This window comes from Seriola dumerili, unplaced genomic scaffold, assembly GCF_002260705.1.
Source record: "Seriola dumerili isolate Sdu_G_001 unplaced genomic scaffold, Sdu_1.0 BDQW01000267.1, whole genome shotgun sequence".
NCBI classification, from domain to species: domain Eukaryota; kingdom Metazoa; phylum Chordata; class Actinopteri; order Carangiformes; family Carangidae; genus Seriola; species Seriola dumerili.
The window spans coordinates 2478037-2500368 of NW_019174522.1; the positions used below are offsets into that span (position 1 = coordinate 2478037).

Below are 22332 nucleotides of genomic sequence, written 5' to 3' on the forward strand. Positions count from 1 at the left end.
GTTCATGGCTATAAGAGTCTGGGTTTGTTGTAACAACGATACACACATACACGGACACACGCACACACACACACACACACACACACACACACACACACACACACACACACACACACACACACACACACACACACACAAAGTCATTGAAGAGTTGAATAAATAAAAATCTTTCAATATCAATGTCATAATCTTTATATCATGATGTTACCTTTCATATTTTACACTAACTACAAGAGACTGAACCAGACATGTTGTGTTTTGTTGCAGAGATAACACCTCCACCATTTAACAGTAGACATGTGTTACGTTTTGAATGCACTGGTTTTAAAAAAACAGGCAGAAATGTCAAAGATCTTACAATCATCCCTGGTCTCCCCAACAGCGAGGGAACATTTGATAAAACTTCATCGCCACAGCCTGTGAATTACAGTCTAATCGAACTGTATGAATCAGAACAATGGCACAACAGCTGTGTGTTTTAGAGGAGAAAGAAATGATACTCAAGTATTTCTCTCTTCCTGTGTGATATAACCCTAACCCTAACCCTAACCCTTTTACATGTTAACAAACAAAATACAATATAGACGACAGGTGTTGAGTTGAGACAGGTGTTGAGCCCTCTGCAGGTAAGCTACAACCACAGTCAAGGATTTATTATCATGTCTTCTACTATGTGATTTGGACTAAAGACAAGTCGAGGAATGGGTCCATTGTTTCTATTCTCTTGCTCTTCTTTCTATGCCATTTGCTCCCAGCATACACTGCAGAAGCTCATAACAGCCCACACAAAAATGTAATATGTGACACACAGTATATGTCCATATATCAAGCAGTGTTGTCATATATGTCACATGTCAGGACATGTCAGGTCTTGAGTGGAAAATAAACCCACCTTTGTCAAGTGCATAGGTACAAAGGGTTTCTGTTGTCATGTGAGGAGGGGAAACTACAACAGTGTGCAGTAGTGAATTCATGTAACAGTATAACATATTGTCTTTAACGAGGAACTCAATAATTATTATTTAAATAGTTTAAATGACACAGTAAGAATCAGGCAACATGAAAACATTTCCAGTTTGACATCAATGTATCATTAAAAATGCCAATGTTTTATTCCCATGTATCATGACCATGGTAACTGTTGTTGTTGAGAAAGTTTCCAAACTCAGGATGAGTTTACGGAAGCTTTGCAGCCAAGTACCTTAATAAACTATTGTGAAGGCTGACTGTATAATGATGATTTCCCACCTTTGAAGCAGTCATGAAGGCCAATTATCTATCTATTCCTCCATTATATTATTCATATTCCTTTAGTTTGTAAGTGTCCACAGATCAAAAGAATCAAAAGCATTTTTCATAAAAGGTTGTGAATATTGTTGTGTGAAGTCCATCGCAGACAGTCAGACAACTTCTTGTTCTTAGCTTCTTCCAACATCAAAACTATTTTTTGTTAGTTTACTGCCTGGTTATTAACCAATGTGTAAGCCAGGTAACCTTTTATCTGCCTAGAGACAACAACAAAAAAGAAAAAACTTATTGGATAAGACTATTTTGATGGTTTCAGCTTCACTTCTAAAGCTGCTATAGCTAGCAGCTATAGCTAGCAGCTATAGCAGCTACATGGGGACATTTCCTGGGACAGCTCCAGCCAGGGACAGGCCAACAAAGTACTACCCCCCGACCAGGGACTTTTTAGGGGGTTGAACAATTACCCCGGAACTAAATTTATACCCTGGTTCCTGCAGCTAATGTAGTACATTGGTGGTTCACCTGATGGGGCGCACAACATTTAAGTTCAGTCCTTAGCACAGTGGTACGGATTCAAATCCAGCTCATGCCATTTTCTGCAGGACATCCCCTCTCTCTCTCTGAGCCCTTCTGTCTCTCTGTCACTGTCACTACTGCATCAAGAAAAGGCAAAACTGTCCAAACTGTTAAAAAGGTTAATGGTGCATGAAACAAGACTAATAAAGCCACTTCAAAGCCACGTCTCACAGGTAGCAGGTATAAATTCAACCTTTCTTAAAATGATTGATAACCTTTGGCAAATCATTCAGTGCTCATTAAAATGTGTTAAGATTTAACATATTGATGATGCATATACCTCATAAATCATGACACTGCTCTCCCTACATGAAAATACATAACACGCTTTTCAAAATAAAATGTATCGGTATCAATATCGGAGATTCTGGCCCAGTATTACTTGGTGTCAGATAGAAAAGAAGTTTTGTGGTATGGCCCACTCCGAGTGTGTGCTGCTGTCACATGAGGCCGCTCTGCACACCTCAAGCTCACTGCATCTTATTTAGCTACTTAGTCTTACATCTGTTAATATTAATTATAATTATTTTCCGAGAATAAGGTCATATTTACATTCACAGGGTGTCCACTCTGCTCCTTATATTTGAAATATATATAAATATATATTATATAATATAAATTTAATACACTGACACAGACACAGTGGACAGAGTCTCCAGTAAAGGGACAGAAGGACCAGGGCCTGTCCCACAGGGGAAACGTGACAGAGCCCAGCCCAGCCTAGCCTACCTCCTTCAGCTGTGCCAGTCGGTCCTTCATCCTGAGGAGAAGCTGCTGCTTCAGATGGAAGTGTAGATAAACAGGTAGATCACAGGTGTCACACAGCAACACTCTGTAGGTGTAAGATGGCCTCCAAATTAGCCCCGTGGAAATAAGCAACTTCTCCAATTAATCCTGCAGATCTGATGAGAGATAGAGAAAGATAGAGAGAGAGAGAGAGAGAGAGAGCGCGCGAGAGAGAGAGATTTCAGATGAGGAAAGAAAGAATCACTGTGTGGTCTAACAGGAGGTCCTGGTCTCTCTCTCTGTCCTCTGAGAGCTAATATCTGTGCTCAACCTGAGGCTCCACTAAGCCTCTCTCCTCTAAAACCGGATTAGGAGAGTAGTACTCAGGACGATAAACTCCCCCCCACCCTCCCACCCCCACCCCACCCTCCCACATTCAACAGTGCACAAAGCCTTTAGGTTTGACTGTAACATACAAATCTCATTTTGTGTATTTCTTACTTAAACAAAGTGATTTAAATGTTATTTACAATTATTTACTTTGCTAAATGCTGGCGAAAGCAGATAAGTGTAATAATAATAATAATAATAATAATAATAATATACTTTTAACACTTTATCCCACACAGAAATGTAATATATAGATATATGATATAGACATATATATCCCTATATGGAGAGTGATGTTGCGATAAGTGACCTATAAGGGGATATATTATTAGGATGAGGTGGTGTGACAGATGGCCAGGCTGTCGTGCCCTCACCCTGATTATATCTGAGGCTCCTTCTGAAATATTGAGGGGAACCCGTCTGTTAGTAAGCCCCTCCCTCACTGCAAACAAACAGGATCCAAACTGTAATTATAAATTATTTAATCACTGTTAAGCCTAAATTATTTTATCTATATGTTTATTTGATAATATATGGTCATATTATCATATTTTTTGTGTCATATCATGGATGAGAAAATACAAACTAGACAATTCCTGGAGAAATTTTGAATTTGCCTGCTGCTTGGTGCGTGTATTTCACTCCCCACGTTTCAATCTGTACAAAAGATGTTACTTTCAGTTTCATTCATGTCATAGGGACTTATTCTGATACTGACCTCAGTCACTGCAGGTGTCCCTCAAAAAGCCATTTGAAGCTGTAACGACTGGCCAAAATAACCTCACACTGATGGTTTCAAACCCAAATTTGTCCCCACAACCATAGCAAGACATGTATACACACACTTTTATGACCTACCTTACCTCTTACCTTTTTGAAACTCTTATTTTGAAAGTGTCTGAGCTTCTGTGTTTAGCAATATAAATTGCATAACGTTTTGTACAACAGAGCCAATAATTCCCTCTTACCATGTTGAGACTTTTATTTTGAAGGTAAATCCAAATCATGGAGATGGAGTTTGTGTTTTTCTGTGTGTGTAGGGTGAACCAACTGCTGAGGAGCTGAAGCAACTGCTGAAACAATGCTGAAGTAGCTGAAGCAACAGCTGAAGCGTAAAAGCAGAACTTTTAAGGTGGAGGTTGAATTTCCTGAAATGGTTGAAAAAGGCCTGAATGTTGATGTAAGGTGTAACAAACAGCACAAAACTGTACAAAATATACAGAATCTAAAAAACAGGTTAGTTGAAAGCTGAATGGCCTAAATTGGTTTAAAATAATAACCAAAGAAAGAAGAAATGTACAATTAAAACTTGCAATGGCATACCTGAAGGAGATTACTAACACAATGCTAAAATAGTAGAAATAGCAGCTCTCTCTCCATTTCCCTTCTCTACCTGCTTCCTGTTACTCTCCACAGGTCCTCCCGCCTCCAGAGCTGTCGAGTCTGGACCTGCAACTGCAAACCACCTACTGCCCCCATGATCCTGTTTAACACTTGCTGCTAAACCTGCTAAAATTTACTATAATTAATAATGATTATTATTAATGTTATTAGCTGTCATTACTATTTTTATCAGTATGAGCACTACAGTTGCCACTACATTATCTCATATATTATATAATTTCAGACAAAGTCAGATTTTAGTTCTTTGCAGCAGTCGTGGGACATTGGAAAAAGCCAGATCAAGACTCTGTGCCTGCAGTACACTCACAATGTCTCCAGGGACTTGGTCAGATCTCTCTGAGATCTGGAGAGAGAGGTGGTGGAGCTACAAGTTTTAGCAGACTCCACAGGAGAAAGAGGACATATTGAATTCCTCAAATGAAAAAAAACATGTGTTAGCTGACACTCTGGGCATGCCCACCAGGGGCGCTGTGGTAAGCAGTAGGTTTCAAAATGTTGCTCTAATGGATGCTCCCTCTCACTTTCTTTTTGGGCTGGAGAGGAAAAATGGACAGAGGAGGTTAGTGCACTCTCTGCGCTCCGGTGATGGGCAGCTGCTGCAGGAATCTGCAAGATCCACAGGTGTGCAGCAGGTTTCTATGAGTATTTATTTCAAACTGAATATACTGAGAAACCAGAAACGCTGTCATCCTTCCTCACTGGTCTGCCAAAGGTGTCAGTAGATGCTAACAAGCAGCTGGAGGCTGACATCTCCCCTCAGGAACTGTTGGAGGCGCTGCAGAGCCTAGAACCTGGGAAGGCTCCAGGTCTAGATGGTCTGCCAGCAGATTTTTACAAAGCCTTCTGGTCAGTGATGAGTGAGGACCTACTGTGTGTTCTTAGGGACAGTCTGTTGAAAGGCTGGTTGCCCCTGAGTTACAGGTCCTCGCCCTCCTGCCTATAGGCGGCTGTGGCTCAGGAGGTAGAGCGGGTCGTCCACTAATTACAAGATCGGTGGTTTGATCCCTGGCTCCTCCAGGCTGCATGTTGAAGTGTCCTTGGGCAAGAAACTGAACCCTACATTGCCCCTGATGGCTGTTCCATCAGTGTATGAGTGTGATTTATGGATGTGTGAGTGAATGGGTGAATGTGGCAAGTATTGTAAAGCGCTTTGAGTGGTCAGTAAGACTAGAAAAGTGCTATATAAGTGCATGTCCATTTACTATTTACCCTCCTGCCAAAAAAAGGGGACCTGCAGAACCTAAAAATCTGGTGACCAGTGGCCCTCTGCAGTTCCGACTACAAACTCCTCTCCAAGTTCTCAGCCAACAGACTTAGAAAAGTGATGGAGCAGGTCGTTCATGTGGACCAGACCTACCAGGCAGGCTGATAACAGACAATGTACATTTAATCCGTGATGCTTTGGACCTCTCAGGTCATTGGGAATGGAACTTGGTCTTATTTCCATAGACCAAGAAAAAGCATTTAATCGGCCTGAACATGCATATCTCTGGCAGACGCTGGAGGGTTTTGGGTTCAGCTCACGTCTTATTGCTAAGATTCAGGCCTTGTATGGAGACATTGAGTGTACTTAAAATTTAACGGTGGTTTGAGTACCTCTTTTAAAGTGCAGAGGGATGTGAGGGAGGGCTGCCCTCTTTCAGGCATGCTGTACTCCCTTGAAATAGAGCCTCTCCTCCAGAAACTAAGAACATGTCTCATTGTTTTTAGAATTCCAAATTCTAGTTCAGTTTTTAAATTGTCTGTATGTCGATGACATGATTATTCCACCATTAACTAGAAGGGTTGGAGACTTACAGTGGAGGGTTTTACATGGGGCTGTGGCTGTCAATGTTTTTGTGTCTATTTTAAATCCAAACGTTGATGAAAGGTGTCCATTCTGTTCCCTCAGAGAAACTGTGTTACATTGTTTCCTGGACTGCACCAGGCTGCACTTTCTGTTCCTGTTTTTAGAGAGGCTGCTTCTCTCACGTCTTAGGGGCAAGGTTGGACTTTATGTAAATATTTGTGTACATATGTATGTAATATTATTTATCCATTATTTTGGGTTTCTTTTGTTAGTGTTTTTTTATTATTTGTGGGGTGTAATTTTGACTTTTGACTAGTTAAATATAGAGAATTGAGGTCCTTTATCTCTCTCTCTCTCTTACTGCAGCAAACATTTTATATACACTCTATGATTGCAAGTGCAGTGGACTGCCTAGAGAGAGTGTGTGTGTGTGTGTGTGTGGGGGGGGTGATTTGTCTTATACATGCTCTCGTACTTGAGAGTAATAAGGGTAAGACTTAATTAGTCTAATTAGCCAATAAGAATCAGCTTTATTCATTTCTGCCCAGATACTGAGTTACTACCACCTGCTGAGACAATGGTTCTTATCTCTATGGTTGTATGTTAGCTTCTGAATTTGTATAGCAGTCTATAGAAGAATTGCTATGATGGTTGAACGGTTCCAGTACCTCAAAGTATGTGGGAGTAATTAACGCCTGAAGGAAAGTAAAAGGACGATCTCAATTATATGTCTGCTGCTGTATTTATTGTTGTACTGTCCAGTCTGAACTATTATCTCTCTCTAGGAGTACTAATTCATAAACAACTTTCTGCATGTCTGAGTGTGTGTGTGTGTGTTGGTCTGGCTGCGTGGTTCTGGCTGTAAACCTCATATACATCAATCAGGCTGTTAATGAGAATTCACCTGTGTGCAGCTGGAAGGCACAGATGAACATGCGACAACATGAACACACACATACATACTCTCATACTTGTGAGTAATAAGGTGTGTGTGTGTGTGTGTGTGTGTGTGTGTGTGTGTGTGTCTGTGTCTGTGTCTGTGTCTGTGTCTGTGTCTGTGTGTGTGTGTGTGTGTGTGTGGCTGTGTTTGTAAACATCACAGAGATCAAAGAGCCTCTTAATGAGCTGGTTCGAACACCTGTGTCTAGCTGGAAGATACAGAACCGACACAGATCTGAGTGGGATTTTGGCTTGGTGAGCCTTTCAAACAACTGCTATTTGTGAAAAAACGATAACTCCTATCAGAACCATGAGCAGACCATGATCAGCACATGACCTTCATGCACAGCATATCTGGTTTTGGTGTTCCTAGAGCCAAAAATGTGGAGTGAATTACAGAAAAATGTCACTTCTGCATTTTTGGGGAAATCAGTTAATGGGAGAGGTGGAGGGGACTCCCATCGTTTTGACGCTGAAAATGCGTGTGAATCCTATGCTGAATGAATGCTGAGAATGCTGAAGCAATGCTGAAGTAGCTGAAGCAAACACTGAAGAAGCTGAAGCAACTGCTGAAGCAATGCTGAAGTATCTTAAGCAATAGCTGAAGATTAAGAGTAGAACTTGTATGCTGGAGATTGAATATCCTGAAATGGTTGAAAAAGGCTTGAGTTGTTGACGGAAGGTGTAACAAACAGCACAAACCTGTACAAAATATATGAAATATAAATAAACAGATAAACATGTTAGTTGAAAGCTAAATAGTCTAAACTGGCAGGGAAAAAAACTAAGTAATAACAAATTTACAATCAAAAAGAAGGACATTACTAATACAATGCTAAAATAGATTAAAAGGCTGCTCATATTAACTGATCAACAGTGTTTTGAAAAATTAGATGCCAATGTTAACCTGGAGGAGCTGAAGTCTGAAACATGTTGAAACAGTTGAAAGCTTAATTCTTTACTGCCAAAGGTTGAAGTAGGAATAAAATGCCTTAAAAATGTGAAGAAATAATCATTTGTATTAGTAACCGAAAGATGAACTGCATCCTAAACAGTAGAAACTTTAATTCAAGATATCAATAAGCTGAATAATCGCTGAATAGCTGAAAGTCTTGTGAACAGTTTAAAGTTTGAATGAATTCTGTATCTGAAAGTATGCTTGAGTAGTAGAATTTCAAAGATGCTGAAGTTTTGAAGGAGTTGAACATAGTCTCAATTGCAGAAAAAAATTATTATTTAATAAATTATGAATAGTATCAAAAGGTTGAAGGAAAAGATACATCTCCTGAAGAAACTGAATGTTTTGATAGTTGAACGGTTTATGTAGCACAAAGTATGCAGGAGTAGTTAACAACCGAAGGATGTAAAAGGGGGATCTGGAGTATAACACAGATTGGAGCAGGTTAAATTCAATATGTCTGCTGCTGTATTTACTGTTGTTCTGTGCAATCTGAACTGTTATCTCCCTCTATGAGTGCTAACTTGTAAACAGCTTTCTGTCTGTGTGTGTGTGTGTGTGTGTGTGTGTGTGTGTGTGTGTGTGTATGGGTGTGTCTGTGTGTGTGTGTCTATCTGCCTACCTGTCTTCCTGTCTGTATTTATGTGTTTCTGTGTCAGTTGGAATGACAAACTGAAATTAACTGCTGAATGCTTCCTGATTTAAACTGGACTGAAACATATATCCAGTGAAACCAGTTGAGGTGTATGTAAATCATTGCAGAAATGTCAGTAAAGTGGTTGATAAACACCACAGTTATCAGAGGAGTCTCTAATCAGGTAATTTGACCCAGATGTGTGCCCCTTCCCTCCACTCAGAGGTTGCCATGGTGACAATGCTGTCTCACTGGGTGCCACCTGTCTTTCTCTTTGAAAAAGCTAGCACCTGGAAAACACTGGTTAAAGGTAATCCACCAATCATAATGAGCTCCAAAGGTAATCCACCAATTAGAATATATGTAATGTCGAGTCAGTTAGATTTCAAACAGAAATTAACAGCCAAATGTTTCCTGAATGAAACTGTATCTATCTGCCTGTCTGTCAGTCTGTCTGTCTACCTGTCTACCTTTCTATGTGTCCGTTTGTGTGTGTGTGTGTGTGTGTGTGTGTGTGTGTGTGTGTGTGTGTGTGTGTGCGCGTGTGTGTGTGTGTGTGTGTGTGTGTGTGTGTTGTGTGTGTGTGTGTGCGTGTGTGTGTGTGTGTGGTGGTTGCACATGTGTGTGTGCACAATGGTGGTGTATATGTTGTGTGTGTCCTCGTTTGTGTGTGTGTGTGTGTGTGTGTGCGTGTGTGTGTGTGTGTTTTTGTGTAAGAGAGAGAGTATGGCTGTTGAAGACACAGAGCTCATACAAATCTAGGTGAGGAAGGGGTCAGTGAACTTCTCAAACTCCTGCCATTTAATACAAAACGGTGCATAATATCAGCAAAATTAACACATGGTCAGCATCACAAGACTCTCCTAAACACCTCTATGTGATTTTGGTGTTTCCAGAGCCAAAAGTGTGGAAATAGGAGCGAGTTACAAAAAAGGGCCAGTTCTGGTTTTCTCCTGAAATCTGTTCCTGAATTTGTATTGCAGTCTATGGGACAGTAGGACGGTACTCGCATCAGTTTGAGGCTGACAGTTTAAATTCTGTTAGTCTCTATGCTAAGATAGTCACTTTACATGAAACAGGACAATTTTGTCTACTAATGAGGAAGAAATGATGTGTCAAGATCGAAATATGTTGCCGTAAGGACGAGAATTTTTTTCTGAAAAATTGTAGAGCTTCTCCCACTCTAGCGATGATGTCATCCACTCTAGCCCAGAACATTCTGTGAAATAGACATCCATTATAAACTCAAAAATGATCTGAAAAAAAGCATGAAACTAAAACTGTGATAATTCAAAATCTGTACAAGATATCAAAAGGTTTAAAACAAGTTTAATAGCTGTAAGTCTTGTGAATATTTTAAAGTTTGAATGAAGTCTGTAGTGTTAGGGAAAATCTTATCATCTGTGGTGAAGAAAGAGCTCTGGAGTCCAGGATGTTTATGCTGAGGATCCTTTGTTCCCACTGCCATGAGGCTATACAACACCTCAACCAAAGGATGTGGACTAATCTAATTATTATTATTTATTTATTATTAATTGTTTTTATTATAATAAAATTAATAATAATTATTATTATTACTCTGATTAGAGCTAATCTTAGATTAAATTAAAATTTGTTGGTGCAATCCAGCCTTAGAGAGATAACTATTGATAGCTTACACTCCATAATTGGTCAAATATCTGAAAGAAAAGGGAGAAGAGGGATGTGTGAATACACTATTGGTTCATTAACCATGAACATGACTATATACGGCCAAATGCTGATTCTTAAAATACCCAGTCACTTGTTACCAACCATCCAAGGTCTCCTGTTATCAGCCCTCACACCAGTATTATCATCAGAAAATCACAGCTGCATCTGAAGGAGCCGCCTGAGTGTCTTAAGGCCTGTAAGATTTAACACAGTAGCTGTGGCACAGAGACCTAGGGCATCACACTGACCTCTAACCATGAGTCAGTCATTCATTAGATGGACAAGAGAAAATTCCCTCATATGTAGCTGAAAGTAGAAGAAGTTGTCAAAGTTTAAAGAGGCTGAATTGATTGAGGATTTGAACATGGTCTCCATTCATTCGAATGGCAAAAATAAATCATTAAAAGCTTAATATTTCAAAAATTATAAATAATATCAAAAAGTTGAATACGTCTCATGATCTACAGAAAAAGCCAAATGTTTTGATAGTTGAACAGTTGTGTAGCACAAAAACTGTGGGAGTAGTTTAGTTCATGTTGTGATTTTTCCATTTGCAAAACTACGACAGTTATTAGTTGTTGGGTCTGAGCTCTACCTCATGAGCTGGACACCAACTATGTTGAATTTCAGTTGTTTATCAATTTATTGGCTATCATAAATTAAGAAAATATTAATATTAAAAATATTAATATTAAATAATAACTTTAAAATTAATTAAAGTTCACGGGGCACCAGCCTAAACTAATAGGCAAAATAGCCAATATGGTTTTAGTCTCAAATTATTACCATTAATCTGGAACTCTGATTAACAATTAGCTTACTAACTATAACCAAACTACCAAATCAACAGTAAGTTAAAGTTGAAGGATTGGAATTCTACAAAGTAGAGGTTGGCAACATTCACGCTTGTGCAACATTAAACACACCAGTAGTTATACTTAAAGGCATTTATTTACAATGAAGCAGAGTAAAACACAATGTCTGATCTAGTATATACAGGTGTGTGTATGTGTGTGTGTGTGTGTTTGTGTGTGTGTTTGTGGGGACACAAACAAAGGCAAGATGGCCGATTCAAAGTGGTCACTGTGACCACATGACCTGAACAAAGAAGACTACACAAGATGGCGGTAAACAAAGAAACTACTCAAAATGGCCGCTGGACCACCTGGGGTGTGTGAGAGGGAAGGTGTGAGTTTCTTTGTTAGCCTAGCTCATGTAATCTAAAGGTACCAGGTTAGAGGGGGGTGGTTAGCTTCATGCAGGTTCTAGAACTGAGACGTACTACTATGTGTGTGAACATACGAGTACCTGATTAACTGTATGACTGACCACAACCTAAGCAAACATTACAACAACAAGACATCAATCAACAAGTACATTAACAAAGTTGAGACTTCTGCTGCTTAGTTATGCTGTGCTGTGCTATGCTGTGGAAGGTTAGGCCCAGTCAGTTAACGTTACCCAGTCCTGGAAACAAGCAAAGAGGTCCTTTCCAGTGTTTTGTGAAATCCAGTGAGTTGGGAGGCTTCCTGGTGGAGTCAAGTCCTGTCTGGCTGTGTTGCTTGCTGTTATCTCCTTTGTTCTCCTCACAGAGTTAGCTGTTCCATGCTAACTCTGCTACGACTCCTGTTGCCTGGAAAATCAGCTAGCCTTGTGTCGTAGCTGCTGATTCTGAAGAGGATTTGGTTCACTCACAGTTAATCCGAAGCAGGTCGCTGTTGTTGAGGAGAAGAGCGTTTGCAGGCTGCTGGCAGCAGGCCGGCGCGAGAGCTGGTTTCTCACGTAGCAGAGCTGACCTGGGCTGGGGCCTCGTCGCCCTTTTGAAGAACCAGGAGGAGAAAGCTGGAGCTGCTCTCCAGAGCAAGCCAAAGGAGAAGAGAGAGAGAAGAGGAGAAGGAGATCTGGTTTTGTTTGGTGACACCCTTAGGGGTCACATGTCACACCCTGACCCACGCTGGCTGGCCAGGAAGGTCCGTGGGGGGAAGGGTCATCCCCAGGTGTGAACAGTGAGGAACTGTGGAGTGTGAGTTCCTTTGTCCAGTGGAGCAAAGAAACATTTGGTCTCTTGAGTGATTGAGTCCCAACAATGACATATCAGAATGAGACTAAAACTGGGTGGTAATGGACAAAATAAATCTCTACATCTTTGATATAAAAATTGACAATGAAGGTTGGAAATTATGGGATTTAAAAGACTTTTTTGAGGAACATTTTCAAGGATGGCAGTTGGAGTGCGCAGTTAGCTCTGGTCAGCTGTGCCTAAAGACAGCAGACATCCCTGAAGAAGTAATAAATATTACAATCCTCTACACTGAAGTTACAACAACACCACACCAAGTGAGGAAGAGAGAGGGTGAGAGAGAGAAGTTAGTGCTAACTGCTAAGCTAAAGAAACTAGCAGATCTGGATAGCATGTAAACTGCTGAGTTAGTGAAAGTCACTAAAAAGAGGAGTTCTAGAGCTTCTCCCACTCTAGCAATGATGTCATCCACTCTAGCTCTGAACATTTTGTTCAATACACACCCATTATATATACGGTCTAAAAATGACACAAAACATAAACTGCAATTTTGTCTAAGCCGTAATAGTTGTCAAAATACCAATTTACCCCAAAAGAGTGTCAAGTCTTTTGACCCATTTAACCTTTCAACCATTTTTCTACGTTGAAGTATGACGCAGCAGTAGATCTCCCCATTCATTCTCTATGGGAATTTTTTCATCTTTCATTGCAATTTATGTCGCGATGGTTACTCAAATCGTTTAGAAAAGTCATAGTACACCATTCCCAATCGAGCTGCACGCATTGATATATATTGTTACATTATATATTGTTATTACACCTCCCAGGCTTGGGACAGTGCTCACTAATAGAGTCTTCCAAAAGCAACAAATGTGACATGCCATTATCTTCAAGTGCAATCAAAGTTGTACAGGACATGTATTCAGCGATGTATTGAAAGCAACATTCCTCATCAGTTCAATCTAACCTGTACTCATCCAGTTCTGGGGTGGGATCAAAGTTGTCTGACTTTCTTTCGTCCATGATGTCTACGTTATTGTCAGTTATGACGTGTACGACCAATCTCCTCGACCATTTAATGTGGGGTCCTCCTGGCACAGATCCTCCTTTCGCATAGCGCTCTGGTCACCTGTTGCCACTGAGCTGCCCACTTGTGTCCCCTGGTACTGGTCACACGCCACTACTCCTCTTTAAGGTTCATAGATGATTGGATCAGCATTCCTGGAAGGCACAGCTGATCCCGGACGAGCCCCCAAATCTGTTACACCTCCCAGGCTTGGGGCAGTGTTGACAGTAAAGGTATCCGAAACAGGATAAGTGAGACAATGAAAACTACCATTCAGTGTGGCTGCTCTCGTCAGAATGACAGTATTTATTAAATGTAGTCTCAGCATAAAGTCCGTCAGTCTCTTTCTGTTTCACTTATTTCTCACCAGTGCTTATTCTTATCACTTGTAACATGCAGTGGATTACCTCACTTTATCTCTCAATGCACATTAGAAATATAACCATTCAGCTTACAGATTTACTGTTATTCAGAGAACTGGACAGCTCTTACTGATGTAGAACAATTTAACATCATATTTAAGACCATGAGCACTAACATTAAAGGTTTTATAACCTAACTAGTCTGTAAATCTAACTAGACTGTAATGCAAATAAACAAACAAAAACATGCACTTATTAACACTTATAATTCAGAAACCCTTAGGCTTATAACACAAACGTACAGGAGCAGAGAATATGATTACCCAAACGCTTGTTAAAGCTGCGTAGCTGCGTGAGTCTAAATATAGCAACACAACAAAAGTAGCGCTAAAGTTGATTTGGTACCTCCGGTAGCTAGCATAACTTTGCTCGTTTGTACGTACACAAATTTATTCAGTAACACTCAGGCTCTGTCCCATGTGTCTCTGTCAGGGTGGAGTTTAAGAGTAAGTTCTACAGTGGGACTGGATATAAGCTCAGACCCTTCTCCTTCTCCAACATCATCCACTTTCTCTCTAGTCTAGCCCCCATACCTCGTCTGTGACCACCATCCACTTGCTGCTGCTGTTGTAGCTCTACACTGTGTTAGCTCTGTCTCTGTATACTGTACTGATACTCTGGCTCCTCCACACATTTTTTTTTTATTTCTTAGTTTAGTCTTGTGTGAGTTCTGCTTATGTATCCCTTATTGTTTGTGTGCATGTTCTAAAATAAAATAATAATAATTAAAAAAAACACTAACATTACCATGTGATCGATCTATCTATCTGTAAAATGATCACACAAACTCCAGAGTGTCACTTTATTCATGCGTAGTTAGTTTGAAACACTTCAGGTGCAAACACATGTACAGTATGAAGAGGTATAAAATGCAGGAGGCCAGGGTCAGAGGTCACTGCTATAAAACCCACGTGGACGTGGAGCTGGAGAGACTAGAACAACACAGAAGAAGAGTCTCCCCCTCCATCAACACCCACAACTATTAACTACAACTACACTTGGTTAATATCATGGGTCACATTTACACACACACACTCACATTCTTGTTTTACTATATTTGTGGAGACCCATCTTTGACATAACACATTCCTAAACCCCTTACTCTAACCTGAACCATCATGAATTAAAACCAGCTCTCTGTCCTTAAACTTCCACTTAAAGTTGTGGGGTGTGTAGTGGGCTCCTGGTTTTTGGACCCTATGAATATAGGGCCAGACACACACACACACACATGAAAAAGAAAATAAAATAGACATTTTCACCCTTATGTAAACCACAGTTGGACTCGTTGTTAGGAACGTGAGATTTAGGACACAAAAGCCGCTTTTCAACCAAAAAGTACCTGGAACTAAAAGTTTTCTTCAGGACCGAAAAGTTCCTGTGGCCCATTGTTGACTGCGTTTTCACCAAGTCTTCAAATCCTGGGAAGATTATGCAAATCGAGCCGTTGACGTATGGAAAAGCAATGGAGGTAAATGCACTACACCTCCAGTCCAGTAGGTGGCGGTAAGAAGAAGACGAGGGCTATACAACAATGATGATGCCATAAAGCAACGGACAGGCCAGCATCATCATTTGTGCGACACTACTGTTAGCCTGTTAATATGGAGGAGATTCAAGTTGTGCTGCTGTTGATCATGCTTTATTGCACTGCAAACATCTGTTTTAGGCTTTCTTAGAAACCACGGTGAAAAACAATAGACCGGAGGAGAACGTCGATGTGACAGGAAGTCATTCATTTCCTGTGTGAGCTCTTGGCTGTGAGGCAGTGGGTCTGCAGCAAGAAGAATAAGTCCAGGTAACTCTATGGTAATGAGCAGTGAGGCTGCAAGGCTGTGACGCTGCAAGGCGATTTGGTTGCGACCAATCAGAATGAAGAACAAAACTGTAATATATTTTGTGAAAATAGGCCGGAATTTCCTGCTAACTAGTGTCATAGCACATAAAGTGTTGCTTTATGACTTTGATGCAAATCATTTGATGAAACATCATGAATTTAAAAGATTTCATGTAGCTAACTTCTACACCACTGGTGGTATGTTTGCTTTGTGAGCCCTTTAAATAAAGTCTGTAAGACCAAGCACTCTTAGCAAACGTGCTAGCTGCATCTACGTCATCTACGTCAGAGTGGCACTTACTTCAGTGTTCTCGGCAATGCACCCATCGCAATTTTTTTTCACTCTTGCTGCTTTAAGCCCCTTTAAGTTAAGTTCCTGCTCTTCAAAAGAGAGAAAAGAGAAAATCCACCAGACACAAAGATGAGGAGAAGAGAGACCACGGTCACCTTCTCACTGAGAGATGAAAAGGCACTCATTATGTTCAGATCATGTGACTAGCTTAGTTAAGGAGTATGAGGTATGTTCCGCTGCTGCTTCTTTGTGTGATCAGCTGACCGGAAGGTCATCCCCGTTTAACAAAACCTTGTTGCCTTGATATTAGATGCAGGTCATGACCTCAGATGAGATCTGTGACATCTGGTCTACAGGTAATCAAGGTTCAATGTGTTAACTCACCTCAACAAACACAATGAAAAGACTAAGACACTGTAAAGATGACAGGACCTTGGCAGAGACATGAATCTGTGATATTCACAGATGAGTGAAGAAGGCTTTTGGTTTCTGACCTTCACCCCACCTATCAAGAGGGACACAATCAGCAGGCTAACACTGAGTAAATCAGTTCACAAGGGATCAACATGAACAAGAGGTGTCGGTACAGTGGTACTTGGTCTGTGTAGTTTGGCATTGCTCTGTTCTCCTGTATGTCTGCACCACAAAGCTAAATGTTCTCCACTGTAAGTAAAGGCTGTTGGTGTGTGAGGAGTGATATGTGTTTCTGCTGTAAGAGTAAGAAGGCATGAGGACACAGTGAGAAGCCGGTGATGTCGCTTTTCTGGTAGCATTCTTACAGTTTAGTTGTTAGCATGTACAACAGCCAGACTTAGCACCGAACCAAGTTCATTTGGATGAAGGACAGTGTCACTGTCAGAGGAGTTAGTGAGTTCATGTTGACACACAGATTTATACAAACTGTCTTGACTGTGTTGACCTGTAAAGAGGCACAGAGTCCAAAAGTGAGGTAGCTACTTTTTTAGCTGTTGTCTGTCACGCGGCTACTCTGCTGATGCCCGGGCCATACTTGCACCTGACAGGTGCTGCTGAGAGAAAAGGATGGACTGCAGTCCAGGTAAAGTCCTCCATGTTAGAGGGATGTGTAATGTCATAATAAAGTATATTTTAAAAGAAGCTGCACCTGACACACATGATGGCCCAGATCCAGGACAGAGGGCAGCAGAACTCTGTAGGATTATTTCAGTGGTGATGCTGGGTGGTCTTTGTGCTGAGTTGGCTTTGGGCACCACCTACAGTTACATTAATTATAACTGGTGAGACCAGGTCCTTGAGGTGTGTTCAGACTGTATGTTGACTCCAGGCAACATAGATGGGCCATAGTTGGACAGGGACCAGGACTCGACTACAATATTTCCTACTATATGCTATTTCTTTTTATTTTAAAAGGCATTTTTGTCCACTCTTATGCCAAGCCTGACCAACAATACAATAAATTATTATATTATAAATATTGTATATCACGATGTTTGGGCTGAACTCAACCATCAACCTCCAAGGCTGAAACAGGCTAAAAGCTGCAGTTTATCTAATGACCACTAGAGTCTGGCTCCAACAGTGAGTCAATCCCAATAGCAGGCTGAGTCGGACACTGCCAAGATGGCAATGGTGGCGCAGCTCACTCTGAGCTTCAGAAACCCGTGGGTGACGTCATGAAGGCAACATTATCTTTATTGACAGTCTGTGGCTGGACTGTATGGAGATATTACACAGTCTACTAACTGGTCACATGTATCACAGAGCTGTATGACTTCACCTCACCAGGTACAGAGGTAAATAATAACCAGGCGTTGCTAAGCTCAGTGCCCATTTCTACCTCCACCCTCTGGTCAGAGGCCTGTACTATGAAGCAGGATTTAAGGTTATTGAGGTAACTTCACGTTTAACTCTGGGTTTTTGGTCCTGTGACAGTGGTCAACTTGTTACTGGGTCAAATCACCATGGTAAACCACGCTGAACTCCTAACCTGTTCCAGCGCAGAGTACCTTCAGAAGATCTGATCAAAACCTGTCAACAGCCAAACTACTGACCAATCAAATCACTCTAAAAACGGAGTCATCATTCCTACAAGGTCCTGACAGGGACAAAAGAGTTTACAATAAAGTGATCAATAATAATGAGCAGTAGATATAAAATATAAAAAATAAGTGGAATAGTTTGGGGTCTTTCCATGTGTCCACTCTGGTTTTAAAACAAAAACTTCTAAAAAATGCATGAAGAGTTTATCAGTCTAAATAAATATATAATAACTATTAGGCTATATCTTCATTTTAATTGAACAAATATTCTTTAATCCAACAGGATTTCTGACAGTGTCGATGCTTTTACTCTCTTCTTCATTGCTGCAGCTCAGAATAACATAAGGAGACTCTGTGACCACAACTGGAAATAAAAACTAAACATCTGATGTCTTTGATTAGAAAAATTAGCCACACACTGTCAATTATTTCATCAGACATAAACTACCTCTCTCCTCTTTTCTTTCTCTCCTCTCTGCAGCAAAAACAGTCTGACATCAACTTTAACTGTTTTACCTGCATCTCATGTTCATAACAGTTTGTTCATCATCAGACAAAAAAGCGAAAATACTCAAACGTAATGGTAATTCATGCACTTATTTTCAATATATCTATAGTCTGACTTTAATATAAATTCTATTTAGACAACATAGCAATAATATTTTTTCATTCCAGTCATGTGATCATATTGTTTACATTTCACCTTGTTGAATATCACTTTTGGACGTGGTTATAACTGAATTTACTGGCAAGTATCAGTGTGTCTTCTCATATCATGTTAAGTACTTCATTCATGGTTCAGACAATGTTGCTTACATTTAACAACTCCACCTCTTTCACATGAATGCACTTGTACCTGGTCAACCCAGGGTTAACGGAACCAGTGTAGTACAGGTTATCAGGACGGCCAATTTTAGGTTTAGTCAAGCCAGATAACTAAAAGTTATCCTGTGTGAACTTATTTCATAGTACAGGCCTCAGGTCTACAGACTGTTTATATACACGTCACCTGTCAAATGTGAGACAGATGTTTCAGGCTGAACACACCTCAGGGCTCCTTATTGGTCAGTGAAACACCTCTGTCTGTTAGCTGTTTCTACTGAGTGATCTTCAGTCTTTCCTCTTAAGGTTCCTGGTTCCTTTGGTAGACTTTTGAGTAAATCTCAAGCCTTTTTCTGGATTCCTTGGTTTCAGCTCTCACTGGTCAGAAATATATAAAAAAAGAATCACAGAAAAAGACATGAACAGAACTGGGCTCAGTGAAAATGTAGATTAAAAAAAACCATTGTGTGTTACTGGCATCTAGAATGGTTTGGTAAAGTGGAGTCAGCCCTGCTGTTGAGATTCACTCATCATCTCTGATCCACATGTGAACACATGGTCTGTCTTAGTCTCCTTGTCTCTGGAGTCGTGACTGACTCCTCCACAGTGACACTGACCTCTGCTCAGGGTTTCACTCACATCCAAGCAAAGAGGCAAAGAAGACAATCCAATGTCCACATGCTGTCCTTTCTTTCCACCAATGCCATTTTGAATCCCTGTTTTGAATGCTTAGACAGAGGAGTGCAAAATGGTGGTTATGCTAGTGTAGTGTGTATGTGTTTGTGTGTGTGTGTGTGTGTGTGTGTGTGTGTGTGGGTGGGTGGGGGGTAGGGGGGTGGGGGGGGTGGGGGGGGCTGTGACATCCGAGGGAAGGGGGCTGCTCCAGAGGGCAGCGTCCCTACAGGAAGTTGGTGGAGCTGTTCCCTCCGTTGATCTTGAACTGGTAGGCACCGTCACCGGAGGGGGCCACAGGAGAGGATGCAGCTTCAGCCTGGGGGGTGGGGGAGGGAATGAAACACATGTTGAGTTTGTTTCCATGTTAATATTATCACATGTGTATATGCTTTTTTTTTTTCTTTCCCACTGGTCAAAACACCTGCTAAGACCTGCCAACATCAGGCTTCTGTCTGCAATGGAGAAGGAAACAGTTAGCATTCACACCTGGGTCACATGACTCTGCAGTAGACGCAGGTATTCATCGGCTCTGATCATCAGTGATGGAAACACAACACCCAGATGAACTCGTTAATTTTCACCTCTTTCCTGCTGCAACGTCTCTCAGAGACAGACACTATAACACACCTGTCACCTTTCCAGCACGGTGCTGTTACAACACCAGACACACAGAAGCCATACCTTCCTCTGAGAGTAAGTTTTAAAAACACAATCACAGATGGAAGCGTCTCACATGGAGACTCTGACACTAACAGGAGCATCAACCTGAGGATGAGACTCTACACATCTGTTTTACCAGTTTGTGTGTGTGTGTGTCCTCTCAGGCAGTGTAAAAGGAGTCAATCACCTTTTTAACAGGTTTACCTACGTTTTTAAAAAAAACCCTGATAACTAAAAGTAAAAAGAGTCTATATGGTGTCTGACAATGAGCTCACTCTTTTCACCCACTCACCCCTTTATGTATGTGTGAGTGTGTCTACCCTACCTGTGGTGTGGCAGACAGCAGGGGGTCGGCAGTTGAGGGAGCCATGTTCTCCATCTTGACCTGCTCTTTCACAGGTGGAGGACTGCTATACATGACTGGAGCTGGAGCGTAGCCCTACACACACACACACACACACACACACACACACACACACACACACACACCATCATCATCATCATCATCATCATCATCAGGAGGCGTGTGATTGGTCCAGATTCATCCTGCAGCGGAACAACGACTCACAGACTTATAAAGAACTGTCTTCAGAGACAAGGAAAACCAGGAGTCTTGCAGCAGGTGGTCTGGAACACAGAGACCTGATCTCTCTAACTCAGTCTGGATCACACGAAGAACTGAGGCAGGTTCTCCAAGATGAAGGAACAACCTACCTGATCAGAACCTGGAGAACTGTGAGCAGGTGTACGAAAATAACTGGAGCTGGTTTAAAGGTAAATACCTATTTATATTCATAATACATTTAAGTTTCTCATGCCCCCAGGGATTGGGCAGTGGCCCTGAAGAGAGAAAGTCAAGAGACAAGATCTGGAAGAGTGGGAAAATTTAGAAAGGCTCATTTTCACTGAGTGTTTGCTGCATAGGTGTCAGTTCTAAAAGCCCCCCCCCCCCAAGTACCCAAAAGGTCAAAGGTCAAACAATGAAATGACCAGCATTCCTCTTGTTTAAAGGTCGTACCATTGGAGCTCCAGGTCCGGGGGGGTACTGGCCTGATGGTGGACAGTTCCATTGTGGAGGCTGGGCTGGGGGGATCATAGCCGGACCAGCAGGTGGGTAGGCTGGGTTGAAGCTCTGCAGAGGGAGACAGAGGAACAGGAAGTGTGGACACTGTGACCTGGACAGAGTCAAGTCCAACTGTATTTAAGGCCTGTTGTGTGATACTTACTGGGTAAGGAGGGGGGCCATTCCACTGTCCTGGGCCAGCGGTCGAAGGGGGCGGATGGACTGTAGGACCCTACACACACGCACACACACACACACACGCACACACGCACACACACGCACACACGCACACGCGCGCACACACACACACACACACACAAACACACACACACACACACACACACACACACACATACACAAGAAAAAACACTTGAGCATCACACAGTCTGTGTGACAGTGATCAGGTACAGAGATTCAGATTGAGTGAAGTGTGCGTCATGTACCAGGGAGGGGTCAGGGCTATGGTAGTACACCTGCAAACAGACAACACAGACATGATTTAGTGACACATCAACACCAGACACATTCATATACACAAGGATCAACATGTAGGAGTGATATTCGGGTTGTCCAGCTAGAGAACATGATTTCTGTCACTGATTTGGAGGTTTTTCACACATTCATCTTATTACGTCTTGACCACTGCAACTCTCTGTTTACCTCTTCAGTCCCTTCAACTCATACAAAACGCTGCAGCTAGACTATGAACTGGTTCCAAAACATTTGATCATATTACACCCAGTTAATCCTCCTCACATCGGCTTCAAAATACTTCTGATCACTTTGAAGGGTCTGTCCAGTTTGACTCCTTCTTACATCTCAAACCTGCTCTCCCTCATGAAGAAAACTCTGCTGTCTATGCCAAAGTCTGGCCTAAAAACCAAAGGTGACTGTGCGTTTGCCATTAGAGCCCTGAGTGGTTGCATCTGTTTAAATCACTGCTGAGAACACATCTGTATAAAGCAGCTTTTAATTCTTGATTTAAAAGCTTTTACCTTTGGTTTTATTTTCTTTTGTTGCTCTATTGATCGCATTGTTTTAACACACGTGTTTGTAAACCTCCCTGGTTACTGGCAATGCTAACTGACACGTTGTCTCTCT

General features: G+C 41.4%; 2 protein-coding genes across 2 annotated transcripts in view; both read right to left on the reverse strand.

Moving 5' to 3' along the window:
- The window catches only part of LOC111230453 (syntaxin-3-like), a 33967-nt gene extending 31211 nt beyond the window's left edge, over positions 1 to 2756 (reverse strand). The window contains exon 1 of the mRNA XM_022757199.1: positions 2554 to 2756. Coding sequence (XP_022612920.1) covers positions 2554 to 2583 — 30 coding nt within the window. The 5' untranslated portion in view covers positions 2584 to 2756. The remainder of the gene's footprint in view (positions 1 to 2553) is intronic.
- Positions 2757 to 19731: 16975 nt separating this feature from the next.
- Positions 19732 to 22332, reverse strand: part of LOC111230469 — a 53462-nt gene continuing 50861 nt past the window's right edge. The window contains exons 10-14 of the mRNA XM_022757218.1: positions 21675 to 21704; positions 21395 to 21463; positions 21187 to 21300; positions 20494 to 20607; positions 19732 to 19824 (exon numbers count right to left, since the gene is read on the reverse strand). Coding sequence (XP_022612939.1) covers positions 19732 to 19824; positions 20494 to 20607; positions 21187 to 21300; positions 21395 to 21463; positions 21675 to 21704 — 420 coding nt within the window. The remainder of the gene's footprint in view (positions 19825 to 20493; positions 20608 to 21186; positions 21301 to 21394; positions 21464 to 21674; positions 21705 to 22332) is intronic.